The sequence below is a fragment of the Physella acuta genome, unplaced genomic scaffold (genome assembly GCF_028476545.2).
Source record: "Physella acuta isolate Inbredline_101_S28 unplaced genomic scaffold, ASM2847654v3 ptg000921l, whole genome shotgun sequence".
NCBI classification, from domain to species: domain Eukaryota; kingdom Metazoa; phylum Mollusca; class Gastropoda; family Physidae; genus Physella; species Physella acuta.
Window position 1 is genome coordinate 2,317 of NW_026732438.1, and position 21,678 is coordinate 23,994.

A 21,678-nucleotide genomic window follows, 5' to 3' on the forward strand; every position below is an offset into this window, starting at 1 on the left:
AATGCAGGGTTGTAGAAAGTTTGATTTTATATATAACTGTAATGCTCCGTCATAAACATACTGTATATATTCTTCCTTATGTAAGCCTGGCACAGTGTGGAATCAACACAAAGGTCTAATTTAATATAATACCGCTCTTTATTTACACATTAAATAAACTCCTACCATAACTACGTCCTAACACATAACTATCTACTAACTCTAACTACAACTAACACTTGACTGCTCCCTACACGTCCCCATGATCTGGGGAAGACTTATTGTCTATGGGAAATGTACTTAATGGCCCAGTGGCGTAGCGAGGTTGGGTGTCACCCAGTGCGGCACTTAATGGTGTCACCCCCCAGAGGCGTAGCGACCCTTCCCGGGGACAAACTTACAATTTTTTATTTGAACCCCCCCTCAAACTTTCGATTTGCACCTTTTAATAGACTATTTAACATTCGAATTAGTCACTTAAGAGGAAGTATCATTTTTCTCTATATATTTTGTTATTTTTTACCTTGGTGTCACCCGGTGCAGTCCACACCCCCGCTATGCCTCTGTAAAGGCCCTTTTGTTTGGTACCTATGATGGGCTCCATTTGTTGCTGGCCTTATTGACTAGTTCAGTTTGGCTGTTTTATCTGGGCCATTTTTAATGACTAATTTAATAATATCCTATTATTTTGAAAATGAAATATTTTGTTAGAAATTACCGTTCTAGAGTTCAAAAACATCACTGCAAATGTCAGTCAAAATAGTGAGCAAAGAAAAAGCTTGTAAAAATTTTGCTTTTTGGGTGTACAGTGTACAAATACATGGTTCCTAGATTTATTCCTTTTGACTCCAGCAAATTGCGTACCATACTGTAAACTGTGTGTGTGTACCCTTACTGTTGTAGACAGTGTCCAAGTTTGTTGTATAGAGTGAATAAGGGAAGCGACTTGTTGAGGGATATTGGTTGTGAGAGGTGTGGAATGGTGGCAATGAAAACAAGGAGGGAGTGTGAGACTGACGACTCACAGAGGTTCAAATTAAAAGTTTTTATCTCCCTTAAGGCTTTCTGAATGAATCTTGCCCCACATCTCATTATTTAATTTTTCATGCACCCAAGCCTTTAATAAACACATTTTGCTATGTAATACTTTAGATTCCTCAAAGCCTTTGGGAATTTTAACTGGTAGAAGCAATGCAATCACAGGTGCATTAGATTAGAAAATGCCCCAGCCTGCTTGTAGTAGTGATTATTTTTTGTCACTTAAGGCTAAGGGACTAATGAGGTCTAGATGTGCCAAATTCTAGCATAATGTTATTGCCTAAGAGTGAATGGGGCAGAGGTATCTAAAAGATAAATTTCCCTCAGAAACTAATACTAGGATACCTATATTTTTGACTATTGAGCATGAGCTGTCTGTATTACTGTCATTATCAACACACTGGTCTCTCTGGTTTTCTCTTTATCTAACATTTCAAAAATTAAAAAACAAACTAACACCCTAATGCTTATAAATTATTACATTGTAAGTTAATATCCCATGTTTATAGAGCAAGTCTTATCTATATCTATAATTCTCCTCTGCGAGCCGTTAGAAAACAAGCTGCAAGCGCCTCCTTACAGTCCCCTCTCTATCGCTATCACTACCACCCCCACCCCACATGGTCTGGTGAGCTGTGGTCACGTTTAATGTTTACAAGTTTAATGTTTACAAACCGTACAGCCAGGTTTAGTGATGGCTATTAGGGGCAGATAATTAAGTTTGAACCGACTTTAAACTTACAGGAGGTAACTAAGAGGAGGCTGCTTTCAGGGGGGGGGGGGGGGGGGGGGGTGTGTGTAGGGGGTTAGTGTTTTAAAGCAAATATTTTCAGTGGCAGCATTGGTACTGTCGAATTCACAAATTATGAATTACTGAAAGTAGAAAATAAATCAACTAAATAGCGGCGTATGATACGCCGCGGGTCGGCTCGTATACTTACAAAACCTCAAGTACTTTGTAAACAAAATAAACAAATCCACAACTTTTAAATTTTATTTACACAGGTAGTGACATTTATTACTGAAATAACCATAAGTCAATTTATAAGCCCTAAAATTGGCAAAGTAGAAAATATTTCTTTTAGTCTTTTTATTAAAATAGTTAAAGGTAAACTAGAAAATACTGATTTCTTGTAAAAAATGTCTAGCTCAAAAGATTTATACAACTTATAAGAAAGGCAAGCCCTTAAATGCTTTAACTGTTCTCAAACAGATACACATGACATTAATAATAGCCCTTAACTTATTTTGTTCACTTACTCTTGTGTGATAACCATGTTTGTAAACTTCCCACAGAAAATTATAGTATTGGATGTCACAAGTCATGTCAAAACTTGCCACACAGAATGAGTATATTCTTGCAGGCACAAAAAGAAAAACTGACCTTATTAGGTGCTAGAAATCTGCTTGCCAGATATCAAATATTGTAATTTTAAATCTGTTTTGGATATATTTCTTTCACTTGCATAAAAAATTACATTTTTAAAGGCAAAGCAGCTGAAAAATAAACTAAATAACAGATGGACAAAATTAATCACAGACTTAGAAGAAGCCCAGCTTCAAACATGGAAGTCACCTTAAAGCAGAATTCTAAAACATGCTCAACATAATTTCTCTTTGTCTAAGTTATAACATTTTGAAATGAAGATTCCAGGTGATAAAGGTTAAGCCTGTTGTTCTTAAAGTGCGCTGTGGTACCATGGCAAAAAAAATTGGTTTAATTTTGACATTTTTTACAAGTTAAAAAAATTACACAGAAGGGGAAAACTATGTTATTAACTGATCTGTAAACACTATTTTTGACATGTCTCATCAATCTTCATTGTAGGATTAATTTAAGTTTTTAAATACAATACCATCTAAAACAGAATTTTGCTATATAAAAAAATATATCTAAAAATAAAAAATTTCAACCATTAGTATGTGTTAATTATTCTGTAATCCACTGAAAACTGAACTAAAGTTAGACAAGCAGATGAATTTCTTTGAAGAAATGTTTTTTTAATATTCTCAAAATTTCTATTCCTAAATTATCTATTAAAAATAAAGTACTGGAGGACATTTTATTGAAAAGTGTTATAATAAATAATGTGAATAATAAACAAAATACAAGCCATGTTAAAGCAATTACTGGAAGTACAAGCTTATTGATAACCAGTCCCAGAGAGTTATACAGAAGCTATTACTTTGATTTCATTCACTTACCAACAAAAAATAAAATAAAATACAAGTGTACTGGTATTTAGTTTTAAATTTATACTCGAAATGCTGCTAGGTAGTGCAATGTACTTAAGTTATTTATTTCCCACTAAAAAGAAATATTTGGTGAGATGGTTACTTTTGGACATATTACCAGTTACAAAAATGTGAACATTACAACTTCAGAAAAACACACCAGCGACACTTAAATACAGACATAGGGTAGAATTATCTGTTTTTGGACTAAATTGTTGAATCCATTCATTCGTGAGTAGCAGATTCTTGTTTATGGGAGTCTTCAACATTTGCACCACAGTTTGTTTTTTGGAAATTTTATACCTATGTACTTATATTTACAAGGTCATGAATGAATGAAGATGATGCAAATGAAAGCAGTTATTTTAGACTTTTTTTTGTAAAAAAAAAAATACAGACTGTGGGAATTCAAATAATTTGTTAGTATTCTTCTTGTTCTCCTTCGAATTCTGGATCATCTTCAGGTGGAGCAAATCCTTCCTATTGATGAAAAAAAGGACAATTTCAGAAGACTACAAAATTTAATAGCACAAATAATCCATGATTTTTAGAAGAAAAAACCCCAATATTCTGTTAATAGAATATTTTCTTTTTACCTGAGAAACAGCTATAAATTTAACATTAATAATAAAGCATGCAACATTATATTTGTAAAATTTAAAAAGCAGCATGGATAAAATTATTAGAATACAATATATTTCTCCTGCATATAATAAAAGTTGACAAATCCTTCCTGTGTGTCGTTTGAAAGCATTTTGAATAGCATATCCCACAAAACCATTTGAAAATTGGATTCCATATCTGTCCATTTAACAAACTAAGGATGAGCTAATGAAAATAACCATGCTTTGCTGCGGAGTCAATTTTAAAGAGCAACTCCATTTTTTTAACTTCAGGATTGGCACAATTTAAGAATCGACAGTGTATAAAAGCCAATTAAAGAAAAAATAACCACCAAATGCCCAATTTTAAAAAGTTATAACCTTGATAGTGCCTGAATCAATCTATGTCAAAGTACTATTGTTGACAAGTTACTTTGAAGAGCCATATACATGATGAGCAAAAACATTGTTAAAACAAAAAGGCTTGAATAGCACACGCAAACCAAAATAAAATTTAGCAAAAATTTATTTTAGGATTATTTTTAATGCTAAAAAAGGCGAAGGGAAATTTCAGGAAGCAGCATTCTAATTAAGCCACATTTAATCATTGCAAGAAATTGTTATGATAACACCAGGATTTATCTTACATCAATTTTCTTGTAAAAGGACATCTTCAAGAAAACAATTCAGAGCACTGATGACTAAAAGGAAAAAAAAGTTGATTGTATTAGATACATTTTTGCGTGTTATTTAATTGGATTGGTTAAATCATTATAAAATGAGAACTTCTTGAGCATGTAACAATGTTTCATTTCATTAATGGTCAACACATAGATTGTACACTGTTACTAACAAATGCACATCCTGAACTAGAAGTAGAGAATCTGACTTAAAACAAGTGGCGGTAAAAGGCTAGTTTGAAAATACAGCAAGACAATTGACATTTTTGATTATAAAAAATTTCTAAAACAAGCTATTTCATTAGATGTGTGAGATTTGTTCTGTTTTTATTTCACTATATGCTAATTGATTTATTTTGATTTTTCATATTTAGAAACTCTAAGTAATCTATGAATTAGCCAAGTAACTATACAAAAACAGTATCATTTAGAGAAAAAAATGACAGTATAAAAACTGGCTCACTAATGTCTATTATAATAGATGGAAGAACTAAATTATGGTGTAAGCATACTAATTATGGTTAATTAGGTCTACTTCTGCAATTATTTAAATTGCTACAGCAAGGTAGAAAGAATCAAGCCACTTAAATTACAAATGGAAGTATTAAAATCCAAGTCCAAGAAAATGAACAGCAAAATAAGATAAACTGAGGTAAGAACCTGGGATCATACTACAGTATAAATGTGGCTTTTGCTCTTAACCAAACTCTTACGGTTATTTATTTTTTCTTCATCAGGCAACCCCAGTTAAATTTTCAGCATGTTGGCACTGTCTTCTTATGATTTCTATGTACAAATTATCCTACAATGAGCTTTATTAAATTATAAGTTAAATACTTTTCAGTTTGTCAATGCGGATCATCACGATTAACATTTTAGAATGTATTAAGATAAAATATACTAGCTCAATTGGTGCTGCTTTTAGTGCCAACAAAAACATTTAAAATCCTATAAATCAGGATGTGGGGTTGCCTTTTGCAACAAATAAAACATCAAAAATGAAAATACACACGCATACCTCAGTTGCATAGAGAACGTCCATTATTTCTTTAATGTGAGTCATCCCTTCATTGTCTTGGCAAATTACCTCAATTTCACGTAATTTGTTAAAGTAAAAATCCCTTTCTTTTTCCAAACCCTCTTTATCAATATTTAACTGTTCAATCTGATAAATGAGTAAAATTATGATTAAAATACAGTAAGAAGTATTTGTGTTCTGGGAAAATCAAGCATAGTTTAATGATGTTTGAACCTAATTATTTTAAAGCAATGCTACCTGTCCTTTTAGTTCTTCTATTACATGATTGTCTCCACCAGGATGGTTTGCTGCTCCGGGAGATCTTCTAATCATATTACTGGCTGGACTTTTATTTGGTTGTTTTACAGCTAAGAATTTAAATGGTCATATATCAAATAAGGTTATTACAAATTTAAAGAACAATAAATGCTTAGTATTTACTTCTAGATACTTTGGATACACTATACTAGAATTTTAATAGCTTAAGGTCAATAATTATTATTGTTTGATCAATTAGATACTCAAAATTTTCACCTCATACAATTTCTATCCAAACCTAATCAGTTTTCAGCGCAAGTTCATAGAATTTATCAATATATAAGCCAACTAATATTAAAATTGAGGGAAATGAATTAGACAAAATGTCTAAATTGTCCATAATTTAGATACAAGTAATTTGCTAAAAAGTATTCTTACTTCTTTGAGGTGGAGGTTGACTTGTTTTGGAGACAGATGGTTTAGCTGTTGGAGCCTTGTTTAATGCACCAGGTTTGGCCACACCCAGTTGTTCCCCACCTCTTGCAGAAACTGGATCATAGTCTTGACCCCCATAGTTAGCATCAAAAAAACGTTTGAACCATTGAACAAACTCAAAGTTGTCTTGGAACTTTCCTTTAACAAGTTTTTCAACAGGAACTATCTATAAATTGAAGTTTTTGGAAATTGTAATAAGCAATTAAGATTCCTAGAGGAATTATAATAAATCTTGTACAATATTTAGATTCTTTTAATAGAAATTTATCAGTTAAAAAAAGGCTAGCAGGCTTGTGTAAAATTTGTTCCACAATATTTATCAAACAACTTTATAACTGAAACCACTAACAAATGACACCCAGAAAACCATCCAATCAGAAAATAATATTTTGTTTAATAACAAACCAAGTGTTTTGAATGCAACATTCAATATTACACAATCTTTTAGCAGTAGAGCCTCCCTCATAAATCTTTAGACTACTTTTAAAAAAAATTGCTATAATGACTTTCTTTTTAAAAAGTTCTGTAATTTATCCTTCAATTTTAATACATTTCTTTGTGATGACTAGCCCATGGGTTTCAAATGCTTGTGGATTCATTTATTCTTATAGTCCTGTAACTTAACTTGAAGTGCTGTTAATTGAAATTAAAATTAATTTAAAAAAAAAAAAAGGCAAGAAACCGGGTATCAGAGTGAAATAAGGGGCCATCCATTTATGATGTCCACAAATTTTTGGGATTTTGGACCCCCCCCCCCCCCAAATCCACTTATTTCCCTTATAAAAGTCCATACGCGTCCGCAAAAGTCAATTTTTTCGGACCCCCCCCCCCCCCCCCCCCACCATGTGGACATCATAAATGGATGACCCCTAATGAAAATAGAGTAAGACAGAAGTTAGTAAGTAAAATAACTCTATATGAATACCTGAAAAGTAACAAAATCTATCAAACTAAAAAAAAAAATTACATATTCCATGCATTAAATTTGGAGTGGAAATAATCAGGTAATTTTAAATACACTGCATTACTTGAGCAATGAATCTTACAATAATTTAATAGCTAAAAAACAACCCCCCAAACAGAAAGTATAAAAAAATTAATATAAATTGTTTTCTAAAGAAACCTTACAGAACAATATAGGTAACACTATAAACTAATAAAATTGCAGCTGAATAAAGAAAATTGCAGGTTTGAATAATGATTATTGTATTAAATTGAAACAATAAGCACCTAAGTCACACATTTCTCTCAATTGAGCACTAATAATTTTAAAACAAAAAGCAAGCATAGGAAAACCATTACAAACTACATTGATTTTTTTTTTTACTTTCAGAATGGAATAATCTATCCATAGTAATATTTGCTGATTTGGAAAGTAGAACAAAACAATTGAAAATAAAAGCTGAGACTGAAGAAAAAATGCAAATTATTATGAGGTTTGCACAGCCAATAGAAATTTTTAACAAGTACAGTCAAACTTCAGATTGTAAGCATTTTGGTTTTTAAAAGAGTGACTTTGTAGTACACAAATATAAAAATTAAGTAAAAGTTTAAATGGATTACCATAAAAGATATAAAAATTAAAAACCTGTAATTTTGATCTTGTTACTGTTGTTAGTTTATGACTGTATTATTTGTCAACAATTACTATTACTATTTGACAGCCTTCATTTGCTTGGCCTCTCAATAACAAGGCAACAATTCATAAATAAACAAGCTAAAAAATTTAAAATTTCATGGGATTTGATGTAAACTATGAAGTATTAATTCAAAAGACATATCTAAAAAAATTAATATTTAAAAGTATTGTAGTTGTATATTTAGTGATGTATCATTAAAGTGTTTGAAAACAACACAAAATTTAATTTGATGACATGTCATCTGGTTAAGGATCAACCAGAGCTTTAATAACATGACATGCGCAGCAAACTGGTTAATGTAAAAAAAATCATATATCATTTTAAAAATTTACTTGTTATAGCTAAAATCACTGTATGTTGAGTAGAGTTTTTATTTTCAGTTATTCAAATACAAACCAATGAGAATTTGTTCACTGAGGATTTTATAGGGTGTGACAATGCATGAAAAAGCCACCAAACAGTAAAATATCTGCACTAATTATTTTCTGTTATCTTTCTCAGTTTCCATTAGCCAAATATTCTATTTTTTACTACATAATTTCGAAAGGAACACTGAAACTAAACAAATTACATCATTTGAAATGCTATTAGGCTTAGAAGACACTTATCTAGCATTATGTAGTGACAAATGGTACACACCAATAATTTTAAACAGCACTACATTAAGTGGACAAGTTTTTAAAAACTTGTCTCTAATGAAACCCAGTTACTAGCAATCTGAAGTTTGACTATTAATTAACAAAACACTACAACAATTTTTCTTGAAGATAAAACAGCACTACAAAAAAAATAATCACAACTACTACTCTACAAGAAAACATCTTGTACAAATAGTATCAAAGAAGCACAGAGTGATCACAGTGAAAGTCTTGGCCAATGACAGGACCTAGCCAGGAACTACTGAATGCATTATGAATTATATTAATAGCATATAAACCTCTGCCCAGTTCCTTAAACATCACAGCATCATAAAATGCTCAGAATTACTAGCAACATATCTTGCCTCAGGCTCTGATTAGGTCCATGTCTTGTTTTGCCATAGACTCACCTTATCCACTCCTAATTTCTGGAAACAGGCTTGCAGTTGCTTGAAATTTTGTATGTACTCATGTTCTAATTTTGTATTGAATTTTACTTTTTTAAGTACCACACTACCTGTAAGACAAGAGAGTGTCAAAGACTAAGGAATTGTAAATCTCAATTCACAAAACACTGACAATAAGTGAAATAGGACCATTCACTTTTAGGCTGACCAGGTCAATGTATCTGAAACAGGTCTAAATCAGGAACAATTCTTCTGATGCTAGATGCTTAGAAATGTTAAGTATTAGTTCTGAAACAAAAATTTGTAGTTAAAACATCAAGAGAATCAAAACAGGCACAACACAGATTATTAAATCTGAACGGATACTATAAAAGCACTTTTAGAAAGTGGGAGCATTTTACACTGTCATAGTACAGACCAGCGGTAAATTTAAGCAATGATCTCAAGCATGCAAAAATAATGTTTTACAATAAAGTTAAATAAGTGCAGTTTAGAAATAAAGTGTGAATTAACTATTATGCAGCCTCACACTAAATGCACATAAAACTTGGTGTTGAATATTGATTGCTGTAAACAACATAACCGGTAAGTTACTAAGATTGTTATTGTTAGTTGCAAATGCTCCCATACACATGCAAGAAATTAGGCAAAAATAAATTCATTGAAAGGCCATCTTACTGTAAATTAAAAGTTTAATTAATTTACAGCACATCAAAATTCACATGAAGAATGTGAAATATGGCCTATCAATATTTAATTCATAATGCATACAAACTTTTCAGCTCATTTCAGAAACTCAATTATAGTAAAATTAATGCTTTAAAAAACTCCCATATCCATTGTAAAATAGAAGAAAAAAGCAAAATTATTTTAACATCTTACTTCTGGTTGCAATGCCAAATTAATAAAAATCAGTTTCATTCTAATGAGCTGAGCAGTCATCCAGTCAAAATAAAAAAGATGGAACAGATGCATAAAATAATCCCATAAAATGGTAAATAGGGGTTGGAGTGTTGGTGGTAGTAGCAGTAAGTTCAGCATTGCAGCCAGTGGCCTCACCTTGTCCACCCCTAGTTTCTTAAAGTTCACTTGCAGGACCTTGAAATTCTGGATGTACTCATGCTCTAATTTTGTGTTGAATTTCACTTTTTTCAAACTTAAACTGCCTGAAAATATCCAAACATTATTAATATGCACTGGTCAATGAATGAAGTTAAAAAAGACAGAGCAGACAATCAAATATGTACCAAAACTTATGACAGTTTTAAGTCTCTTCAATTAAGAAAGCATTTGATGGATAATATTTAAATTCCACATACAGATTCCAGAAAACAAGTGTCTTCCGAGCAATGTTTTATGTGAATTTTTAAAGAAAATCTGATTACTAGCTAATTCCATCTGTAAATGTATAATATCCAGGATATTACACATATGCGTGACAACTTATTCTGCATCATTCTATCCATAACATTAAAAAAATTAAAACAAATTACAATAATTTACTTTCTGTATCTGCACAAAAACATTTTTTTTTCTTACTGAAAATGTATACTAGACAAAAATCAAATATATGATGAAATTGCAAAATTTGCAGGCAATATAAATATTGCAAGAAACATTAAAAAATGTTAAAATGCACAAAAATTAATATTTAAATCAGTATGGAGAACATGCTTTCCTCTTACTGAAAATATGCATTAAAATTACAGTAAAAAAGTTATGATCAAAAAGTTAATATTAGCTACGTGTTTCCTATCTAAATCAAATTGTTAAGACTTAAGACAAATAAAACAATTTTATCTGAATTGAAACAAAAGATGTCACTAAAAGAACCCAGCAGTACTTTGAGCTAGAAATAGAATATTGGTACTGAAATTACATTTTACTTTAGACATATGCAGACAACACAAAATATCATAACAAAGAGTTTGTCAACATGATGCCATCAATATTGTCAAGATTTTGGAGTTTCATATTGACTCCAGCTTTTCTTCTTCTATTAAATAATACTGACGGGGATTTCATTAAAGACGATTAAGCAATACTTGTTAAATGTTATGCACCATATAGCCCAGCTGACTTAGATTTATGCCAGCTTTTCTTTCTGAATTTGTTTCCATAGTTTTGTACACTTAAGAACTGTCTGAAAGGCAGCTGATGTTTGATTTTGGAATTCTCTTTCCTAGTTGGTTTGCTGTTCCCATCTAGTGTCTAATCTGTCAGCTGGTAAGAACTACTATTATAAGGTATGATGTGTGAAATTAACACAATCAAACAGGCTATACAAGTTCAGCCTAAAAATAATATACAATAAATATTGAAATACAGAGTGACTATTGCTGTTGCAGGTAATTCTAGAGGAATAGAAGTTTTTATTTAAAAATTGTCAAAAACATATCTAAAGAGATCTGAAGAAAAGTACTATAAACATTATCTGATCAAATAACATTTATATGTAGAAGCTAAAAAGATAATAATTTAGTTTAAAAAAACGCACAGTAATTGTTAAGACAAATCAGTAATATTTTACAAAGTATTTTGGAGTATTTTGATATCCCATCCATCTGCTAGAATTTAATTGGTCACTTAAACTTAAACTTTGGTGTTTGTAATTTAAGAACATTTCTTTTTAGAATACTAAAAACAAGATTATTTACATGCATTTAAATTAACAAAGCAATCAACACTTACCAGGAAATAGCAAGTCCATAAACTGACAATAGGCTGCACCTAAGAAATTCAAAAGAAAATAGTAACATTCAATTGAAGTTTATCGGCTGAGCTATCTGTCCATCTTGTACATTGAAAAAAAGTAATTACATAGCAAGTTAGGTTTAAAAATTATGGCCTTCTATATAGATTATAAAAATAAAAAGTTACCGGAACATAGTTCTTCAATTTTTGTGTAGCTGGTTTGAAGAGTATCATTAATCCAAGCTATCATATCATGCCGACTAAGATTATTTTCTGATGCATTTGTGCTGTGTACATTCACAGCAGCCATGATATTTGACTGTATTGACGATTATCTGAAATTAAGTTAAATTTGAATTTTAAAGGCAGCAAGCTCTAAATTGTTAGAGTAGTAATAAAGATTAAAACTTGAGCCCACATTTAATTCAATAATATAAGCATCTTCACCCAAAAATATAATATATTCAATTGTTAACTGAAAAGCCAAATTCCTGCTTCAACTTAATTAGTATGACTAAAATATTTAATTCCAAAAAGAATTAATATATAATTAAATTCTAAATAGTGAGTTTAATGCAGATTAAACACATAGTTTCACTGAACCAAATGGTCTACGATTAAAAATTAACCGTGTGAAATCTTAATTAAATGATTTCCTATACCTTAGCCTTACCTGTTCCATTGCAATGTATATGCCTTACAACTAGTTAACATTACATATTAGGGCTAAATTTTAGAATGAAATTAGTTTTAACTAGCATCATGGCCCTAAAAAATTGTGAGCCATTTTAAATGTTGATTTTTGTCTTCATTTGGTCTCAATTTTTAAAATAATTTTAATTAATTAAATAAATCAATTTTAAAAGTTATGACATTATTAATTATACATATTTGAATGTTTAGAAAGAACCAAATAGTAAATTTGTTTGCTTGAGACAAACACTTTGATAATAATAGGGAAAAAAAAAAGCTTTTTTCATCTATTCACTACTACAATTCATTCAATGTTTTTGTTCTGATTGGGATCGCATAGGGAACTAAGGTGCCTACTCTTGTTTAAAAGCGTTCCATTCATTCACAATGGATACAGTTTTGGCGGTCAGGTGACCTGGGTTTGCCCTCGACTTCCGAGAGAGCAATATGGAGTCTACATTCATTATAAAGAGTGCCCTACAATACGGACAATGTGGGCCACTAGATACCATGACTAAAGCTCACCAGGGGATGCACACAACTCCCCCCCCCCCCCCCCCCTGCAGTACTGTAACTGGTGGCTGATAAGAGCGCCCATTTATGCCCGACACATGGGTGTCCACCTCATTATTACGGAGGGTGACTAACGTACACTTAAGGCTGGACAAACCCACAGCATAGCACCGGCATTGTTTACTTGTAAATAACTTAGTTTTAGAAAACAAAGTCACACATATAAAAATACATTATTGGTAATGCATTCTTGAAATCCTCTTAAAATGTTCCATCTGTGTTTCTTCTGAGTATGCAGTATTTATATTTTTTTTAAATTAATCTATTTATTAAGTCAAATTGGCAGAATTAACAAAAATTCCCTATTGATAACTCAAACTATTATTCATTTATTATAATGCCTAATACAAATAAATGAGTAGGCCTATAAGCCTGTCATTGATTAAATGTAGTGCCTTAGAAGAAAAAACAGGCTGATGCAGATAAGTAAAGGGAAACTACAAAATTTAATTAGGACATTATTAGTTTTTAAAATAAAATAGGTTAATGAACTTAAGTATCGTTTGCCATCTTTCAAATAAAACAGACATTGTGAATGTGTTAATTTTGGTGTAAAGGCCTAGATTATTATTAATAATTGGGTTTAGGGCTATGGTAGGACTTTTTCAGTGTCAGCATTGATATTAGTAAGATTTATTTAGTTATCTACCAATAATCCAACATCCCTTTTTAAGAAGTTTCCATTGTTGTGGCAGAAAAAATATGATTTATTTTTAGCTTTTTTTTTATTATTGGTAAAAATGATTATTTGTAATTGTAAGTAAGATGTAATTAAAGCTGAACAGCACACTCAATTTGTTAAACACAATATTTGCAAATAAACACAAACGGAAGAGCATAGACCTTTTACTGAGACATTTAGAACAAGTAGGGCCTATATAAAAAAGGCCTATATCCACTGGTGGTGGAAAATTTCAACACCTTTTTGAAATGTATTTTTAGTAACAGTACTAGGCCTATAGTTTTTGTTTATCCCAATAGCCTACATTTTTTAGCGCAATTTCCATACTGGGATTGCGATTATTAACTCCTCATTTCTGGATGGATGTGTGTCCGCAGCTTTAAGTCGTATCTCCTCCTCAACGAAGCAATATCGAGGACTAGTTCCAAAAGCAAATATGTTAAGCAAGTTCCGAGGATGAACATAGGCCAAAAAAATTCCCGAAATTCCTTCCTGGATTTCCCGGAAAAGCCAAAAAACCTAGAAAAAATGCAGTTTTTGGCCCATATCTCGGCAACCAGACCACTTAGCGACTTGAAACATTTACCAATCGATTCCTGCCATAATTTAGAACAATATTGCCGAAGAGTTTTCAAAAATATCCTTTTGTTTGGTCACAAATTTTTTTTTTAAATTACATAAACACCTACAAACCGATTGTTCTCCTAGCTCGAACGCACCCCAGCATTATACGTCTTTGTGATCACTATCTATTTTTAGATAACATAAGGAAATTGCGCTTAAATTGTCACTAGACTTTTTTTTATTTTAGTGATTGAAAAAAAATACAGTATTAAAACATTTCAATAAAATGAAGACAGGAACCATAAAAAAAACAAGATAATTAAAAAGTCTAGTGACAATTTTAGCACAATTTCCTTATGTTATCTAAAAATAGCTCTGTCGTAGAGTAAATCAAGAGCAGGGTTAGTAAAACCATTGGTTAGTTATTAAAACTTTTTTTATTAATTTTTTTCAGTACTTTACATGTTTTATTTACAATAGAGTTACATGACTAAAAATCATTGTGCGCCTAGCTACCGAACGTGATGGCGCAGCTATTGAACGTGATGACGCGTGTGGTGTGGTTGGATAAAAATGCCTACTAATTCGGTCAAAATTTTAATTAATTAAAAAATTTTTTTGTGACCGAACGAAAGGATATTTTTGAAAACTTTCTTCGGCAATATTGTTCTAAATTATGGCAGGAATCGATTGGTACATGTTTCAAGTCGCTAAGTGGTCTGGTTGCCGAGATATGGGCAAAAAACTGCATTTTTTCGAGATTTTTTTGGCTTTTCCGGGAAATCCATGAAAGAAACCCGGAATTTTTATGGCCTATGTTCATCCTCGTAACTTGCTTAACATAATTGCTTTTGGAACTAGTCCTCGATATTGCTTCGTTGAGGAGATGCGACTTAAACCTGCGGACACACATCCATTCATTCATACATCCATAAATGACGGGTTAATAAACGCAATTCTCCAGAATGGAAATTGCGCTAAAAACATGTTTGAGTCAGTTTATTGCCATGAGGAAAAGAAACTGTTTTTGTTGATTTTTGGCAATGTTGAAATAAATAGCTGAGTTTTAGATCAATTAAGTTAAATTAACTGGTAGGCCAATTTATTTCAGATGACTGTTCTGTTAACTTTTAAATGTTATACTAGGCAATGATAAATGCAATAGATCACAAATATGAGAAAATCTATCTATATATATAATTCTCTTCTTCGAGCCGTTAGAAAACAAGCTGCAAACGCTCTCCCTACCTCCCCACCCCTACATGGTTTTAGTGAGCTGTGTTCACTCTAAATGTTTACAAGCAAAGCCAACGATTTTAAACGTAGGGGGGGGGGGAGGAGGGGGGGAGGGAAGGAAGGGGGGGGGGGTTATGGTCCTTAACGAGCTACTTATAGTGTTTTAAAGAAATATTTTCAGTGTCAGCGTTGGTACTGTCGAATTCACAAATTATGAATTATTGAAAATTAGAAACAACTAAATAGCGGCGTATGTTATGCCGCGGGCCGGCTCGTATATATATAATTCTCTTCTGGGAGATGCTAGAAAACAAGCTGTAAGCGCGCTCCCTACCACCCCCACATGGTCTGGTGAGCTGTGGTTCACGCTAAATGTTTACAAGCAGAGCCGGGTTTTGTGACGACTATAAGGGGCAGATAATTTAGTTTGAATCGATTTTAAACGTGGGGGGGGGGTGGTGGTGGTGGTTAACTAAGTGGAGTTTATTTTAACGAAGGGGGGGGGGGGGGGGGTTATGGTTATCATCCTTAATGAGATACTTATAGTGTTTTAAAGAAATATTTTCAGTGGTAACGTTGGTACTGTCGAACTCACAAATTATGAATTACTGAAAAGTAGAAAATAAACAAATAAATAGCAGCGTATGATATGCAGCGAGTCGGCTAGTTTAAACTATTTTAATTGTACTATAGTGAGCCAAGTAAAGTTCCTTTTTTGAACCAGACAGTCCATGGGGCAAGTGAAGAATAGTTCACCTGTTTCTGTTACCTCTGCATATGAAGGGATTGTGTGGTCAACACTATGCCCAGCCGACTTTTATTTCTCCAAATGTGATTTAGGTACCCATTGGAGCTGGGTAAACTCAGGGAACTTCTACTGAGTTGAACCCTGATTCAAACTCAGAGACTTTTGGGTTAGCAGTCTAGATTCTAGTGCTCCACCCCTGGGCAACACCATCCCTGACTGTAGTGAGGCAGGCTTAAAAAAAAACTTTGCTAAAATAAAAGTTTAAGCCTAATGCACACAAGTTTTATTATCTAGAATCTAGACTAGCCCCTAGAGATAGGCATTTGTTAAAATTGATCTCTTTATTAAGAATGTCTAAGATCTAGAATCTAGTCTAGATTAGATCTTAGTCTCGATCTAATCTAGATGTAGACTTCAATTTTTAGTCGCATTTTGTTACTTTTTATTTTCAGTGATGACTCATCAACTTCAACTCAACTTCTTGAGAACTAGCGAGAATAAAATATCCATCCAGGAAACTACTCATTTTAAGTTAAAACACACCAAATGCAAACGATAGAACATATTTTAATGTATAAATATATACCTAAATTATTAGGTACGATTGCAGGATATATTATACAAAAAATATAATGGGTTCCAACTAGTTTGTGTCGGAGAACTGCTTTACTTTTAGTGTGTGGTCGAACCCGCTTCCTTCCAACCGACAGTCTGTCTGTTCGTCATAAATGATAAGGAAATATAAATTGCAGAAACAGGTAAGATTTCCGTTTGATTTAGATGGAACAATACAATATATCAATGGCGCAATCATTTCGCACAAGCTATATTTTGGTTGAAATACAAATTCAATTGTTAAAAACACAATTTTTTGTTTTCATCAAAGTAATTTTACTTAAACAATTAGCTTTTAAAATCTTTAAATATAGAGACTATATATTTTTTAAACCTTTTCGTTGTGAAAATTGATGTTTTTAATGCTTGTTGATGGTAATGAAAAACTCTCACTACGTTGTTAGAAGCGGAAGAGTGACTTGTAAAAAATCTTCTCTAGTTCTCTATTTTAGAAATCAAGACAAATCAAACAGCAACAAAATTGTTAAATGGAGTGCTTAATTGGGATTCAAGGAAAAGATTTTGTTTTGCTAGCGACGGATACAGTTTCCGCACGGAGCGTTGTAGCGATGAAAGATGGTTTGCTCGTTTTTTTCAGTTGGACTTCTAGATCTAAAACAAAAAAAAATCTAAGAGGCCAAGGCAATTCTAGGCTAAAATATAAAAAAAGGCCCAAGTTGATTAAATTGATAAAGGCTAACTGTTATAATATTAACAATTGATCAGTTTTATTCTAACTAAACTAAACTTAAGTCTAAACTTAACTTTGGTCTAATTCAATAACTTCTGTCTTAAAATTTTAGACATTTGTCTAGCGATGCTCATTAAATTTTGGTAATCTATCGTTTTAGGTACGTAAAATCGCCTGCGGCTAGTAATATACGAAAAAGTTACTTCATCGTCAAGGCTTTAATAGAAGTATATTGTAATATATTTGTGTCAAATATTAGGCGTATAGATAAATGAATAATAAACATAAATCAATGGCTAAATATAGGGTTGTCGGTATCGGCAGAGATCGCGGTAAAAACATGACCCGAAATTGCCCATTACTTTCTGATACCGGGCGCACAAGATTTGGTTTTGCATACTAATAAGTTTTTAATTTATGGTAATTAATTAAGTTTAAAAGGTCATTTCCTAATGTTAAATGAAAAGTAGAATGGTTTTCCCATTGTTTTGATGGCTTAGCGATCTGATTGCACGCTGTCTCTGCTTTGGTCTTCCCCCTGTATAAAGGCTAGTTTCAAATACGTTGGAATCACGATTTTTTAAAAGGTTATTCTAGATGAGAGAAGATAACTGAGCAGACATATCTTAAGTATGTGGAAATGAAATTTGTTTTTGGATATTTTGACTCCGACATTAGATATACTTGTCCAAAGGTAGTCACTGTATGTAGGTCGCGTAGCCACCATTGTTATATTTTTTCATCCCGATCTTCCGGCCTTTCAGTTTGATCAACTAACAACAGCATTCTTATGGAATGTGCAAACAAATCTCCTAATTTTTTATTTCAAAATATATTTACATGCCCATCTTTAATTTTTTTAGCTCTAGTTCTAGTTTTGCAGAATATGTTTTTCCTAAAATCCAATTTTGTCAGACTAGACTGACAAGAGTCAGACCTAGAACTAGGTTACCTGTCTGTTGCTATACACTAGCATTGTGCTAACTGTAATTTTAAGTATTCAAGTTCTACTTACCCTTAGATATAGTTATATGCTGAAAATCAGAATCCATACACAATTCACACATAAAAACATTGATCTGATAACTTCATTTCACTTATTACAAAATGGCTTATATGGACTCTACTTCACCTGCCCAAAATAACAAGGCAGTTATAGACACATTACAGTGTTCAAGTAATTTACTTTAGATTTCTGACTATGGAGTTCTTTCATTCACTGTATTTATATAAAATATTGCTTTAGAAACATTTTCATATTTGCGCAGCAGTTTTATAACAAAACGAGCCGGCCCGCGGCATATCATACGCCGCTATTTAGTTGTTGGTTTTCTACTTTTCAGTAATTCATAATTTGTGAATTCGACAGTACCAACGCTGACACTGAAAATATTTCTTTAAAACACTATCAGTAGCTCGTTAAGGACCACCGGTGGTTAACCTCGTCAACGTCTATATAATTATAATTTGTATCAAATGTATATTATTTCTAACAATAATGCTCGTTCAGTGGCCTTTTTCAGAGCTAGGCCTAATTATGGGCGACTATTAGACTTTATTGATCGGCCGTTAGCCTTTGTAATTGCCGCGTATTTTAAACAATGCTCGTTCAAGGGAATTTTTTTTTCATAATTTTACTTTTTCCACACATGCTACAATTAAATTATAATTAAAATACTAGACTTAACAGTTCATTCCGCAAAAAACAAAAACTAGTTGTTTCTGTGAGGTAACTAGCGTAACAATGACGGCATGATACTAAAAATAGCGGATAGAAATGTCAGCGTGGGTACCTCATCTTCGAGTAAGATTTTGGAAAAAGTAATTAATAATACTGTAAATATACATGATAAATATTGGTCTACATAATGGTTTTAACTTCACTTCCCCACTGGTCTCAATTATTATTAGGTGTCTTTGTTTCATTTTGTTTTCTTGAACTTGAAGATTTTTTAAAGAGATTTTATTAATTATTTTTCATATTAAGAGTCATTTCATCTTATAACCAATTCTTTTTAACTTTAAGGATATAATTGATAAATAGGTTAGAACTACCATATGAAAATAAAAAAACCAATCTGCTGCCCAATTTACTAAAATGTTATTAGTGAGTGTACCACTAATCTAATGATAAGCTTTTGATTCCTAGTATTTTTGCCTTGTCCTAGATAGCCACCTTTAACTTGTAGTGTCACTATATTTTTGCAGACCATGACAAGATGTACAAATTGAGTGATAATCTACTGATGGCTGTTTGTGGTGAAGCAGGGGACAACATTCAGTTTTCAGAATATATTTCTAAGAATGTTCAACTCTACAAGATGAGGAATGGTATGATTAATAAATGGTCTATATAATTTTAAAAATATAAAAGAACACTGGAAAATTATTTCAGTCAAAAACTTTCAACTTAACTTAGCTATAAAGGAATGGATCAAGTACTATTAGCTTCAGACCAACATCACTGCTGTTCTCCACAATGTTCTGCTTTGAGTCGGTTGTCCCCACTAGTGTTCATTTATGTCAACTTGCTTCAGTTCCCGTAATTCAGAAGGTTGTCCCTTTAATCTTGTGTCATTGGTAAAATCTCCGTAGAGGATATCTTTTGTGATTCGGCTGTCAGGCATGCTGCAGACATGACCCAGCAAGCGCTGTCTTCTCTGTTATCATTCCCTGAGCACTAAGGGAGTTGGCTTAACTAGTGACTGTCGCCTCACAAGTTTCCTCCCTGGGGGTCATAGCTGAGTGTCAAATGACAAGGTCGTGAGTTGCTCATCCGTCCTGTTCCCTTTCTTGACTGTGATAATGTATTCAAAAGGAATACTGGCAATACATTTGGTACCACCTCAGTTGCAGACCAGATTTACTCTTGTGTTAATTATTTGTGGGGAGAAGACTTAAAGTTACCTGAGTTGCTTGTGATTATACAAATGTGCTTTTGTTTCTAAACAGGTTATGAACTGTCTGCACATGCTGCAGCAAACTTCACACGTAGAAACATGGCAGAAAGCTTGCGATCATCTGTAAGTATTATATTTCCGAATATCCCCTTTCGTTTACTAACCATGTAACATTAATTCTTAATGCTCTACAATCTGTACTTTACGATATTCAAAATATGTCACATTTCTTGAACAACCTCCACATAGAACATCATAACAAATCTGAACCAACCCCCCCCCCCCCCCCCCCCGTTATATTAATGTTATATTAATCCAAGTTAATTAGTTATGGAAATATTGAAAAAGTTTTAAAACCCTAAAAAAATAACCACATTTCGTCTTACAGAGAAGCCACCTGGTCAACCTCCTGATTGCAGGTTATGATAATGAACAGGGTCCTTCTCTTTATTTTCTGGACTATCTTGCATCACTGAATAAAATGCCATTTGCCATTCATGGTTATGGCAGCCTCTTTGCCCTCAGTATAATGGATAAATACTACCAAAAAGGTAAATTGATTTATTGAGTTGAACTCATTTTATTTCATGGATAGAATTTGATCATTTTTCTTTTATTTATTCCTGACCAATTTCCTATATACATAGCCCAGTTGTATATTTTTGTACAATTTTAGTACTGCAATATTTCCCAATATAGTCACCTTATTCTTTGAAACTGTTTTTATAGCATTTCAAAGTGTAAATGGCTTTTTTTATTTGAACATTTATTTGTGTGTTTATCCAGATCTTGACCTTAATGGTGCCACAGATCTATTGATGAAATGTATTAATGAGGTAAGATTTACCTTTTTTACAATTCTTTTATTGTGACCTACTATAGTGTATAGGTTATATTTTGTTGGTGTATTGTTGTAAACATCTTGTTGTATTATGTCTATGTATAACTGAATTCTATTTTCAGATTCAAAAAAGATTTATAGTAAATCTTGGGAGGTTTCGTCTACGTATTGTTGACAAAGATGGCATCCATGATAGAGGAATGATTTCACCAGATCCTGTAAACAAACCATGATGACAGTTTTCAACATTTTCTGAAGGTTGAATGGTATTGAACTGAAGTATCAAATGGGTGACTGTAAAAGAATGCTTGTGTATTTTTTTTTTAAACAAATTTTTGTTTGTTTTATTAAGTCAGCACATTTTGAAGAAAAAAAAATTGCTACTAAACTTATGATTTATTAAAAGTTATGAATTATTCATTTTTATCTTTTATTTATAAATTTTATCAAT

At 32.3% G+C, this 21,678-nt stretch overlaps 2 protein-coding genes across 5 annotated transcripts; one reads left to right on the forward strand and one right to left on the reverse strand.

The window, feature by feature from the left end:
• Positions 1-1,997: 1,997 nt before the first annotated feature.
• Positions 1,998-16,911, reverse strand: LOC131953429 (microtubule-associated protein RP/EB family member 1). Of its 4 annotated transcripts, XM_059316611.1 has the most exons (9): positions 16,767-16,911; positions 11,871-12,019; positions 11,682-11,720; positions 10,050-10,156; positions 6,249-6,471; positions 5,811-5,920; positions 5,553-5,699; positions 4,502-4,555; positions 1,998-3,732 (listed from the first exon to the last, which is right to left on the reverse strand). In XM_059316611.1, exons 2-8 carry the CDS (start codon positions 11,992-11,994, stop codon positions 4,541-4,543), a joined length of 765 nt encoding a protein of 254 aa, XP_059172594.1. In that variant the 5' UTR covers positions 11,995-12,019; positions 16,767-16,911; the 3' UTR covers positions 1,998-3,732; positions 4,502-4,540. The 4 variants fall into 4 exon arrangements, with proteins under 4 accessions (XP_059172594.1, XP_059172592.1, XP_059172591.1 ...); XM_059316609.1 differs by lacking the exon at positions 4,502-4,555 and having other exon boundaries at positions 16,851-16,911; XM_059316608.1 differs by lacking the exons at positions 4,502-4,555; positions 10,050-10,156 and adding an exon at positions 8,994-9,100.
• A 263-nt stretch (positions 16,912-17,174) lies between these two features.
• On the forward strand, positions 17,175-21,647 carry LOC131953433 (proteasome subunit beta type-2). The gene is made up of 6 exons (XM_059316616.1): positions 17,175-17,374; positions 19,695-19,817; positions 20,439-20,509; positions 20,775-20,937; positions 21,173-21,222; positions 21,350-21,647. The coding sequence occupies exons 1-6, from the start codon at positions 17,284-17,286 to the stop codon at positions 21,458-21,460; spliced, it is 609 nt and encodes a 202-aa protein (XP_059172599.1). The 5' UTR covers positions 17,175-17,283; the 3' UTR covers positions 21,461-21,647.
• Positions 21,648-21,678: the final 31 nt, after the last annotated feature.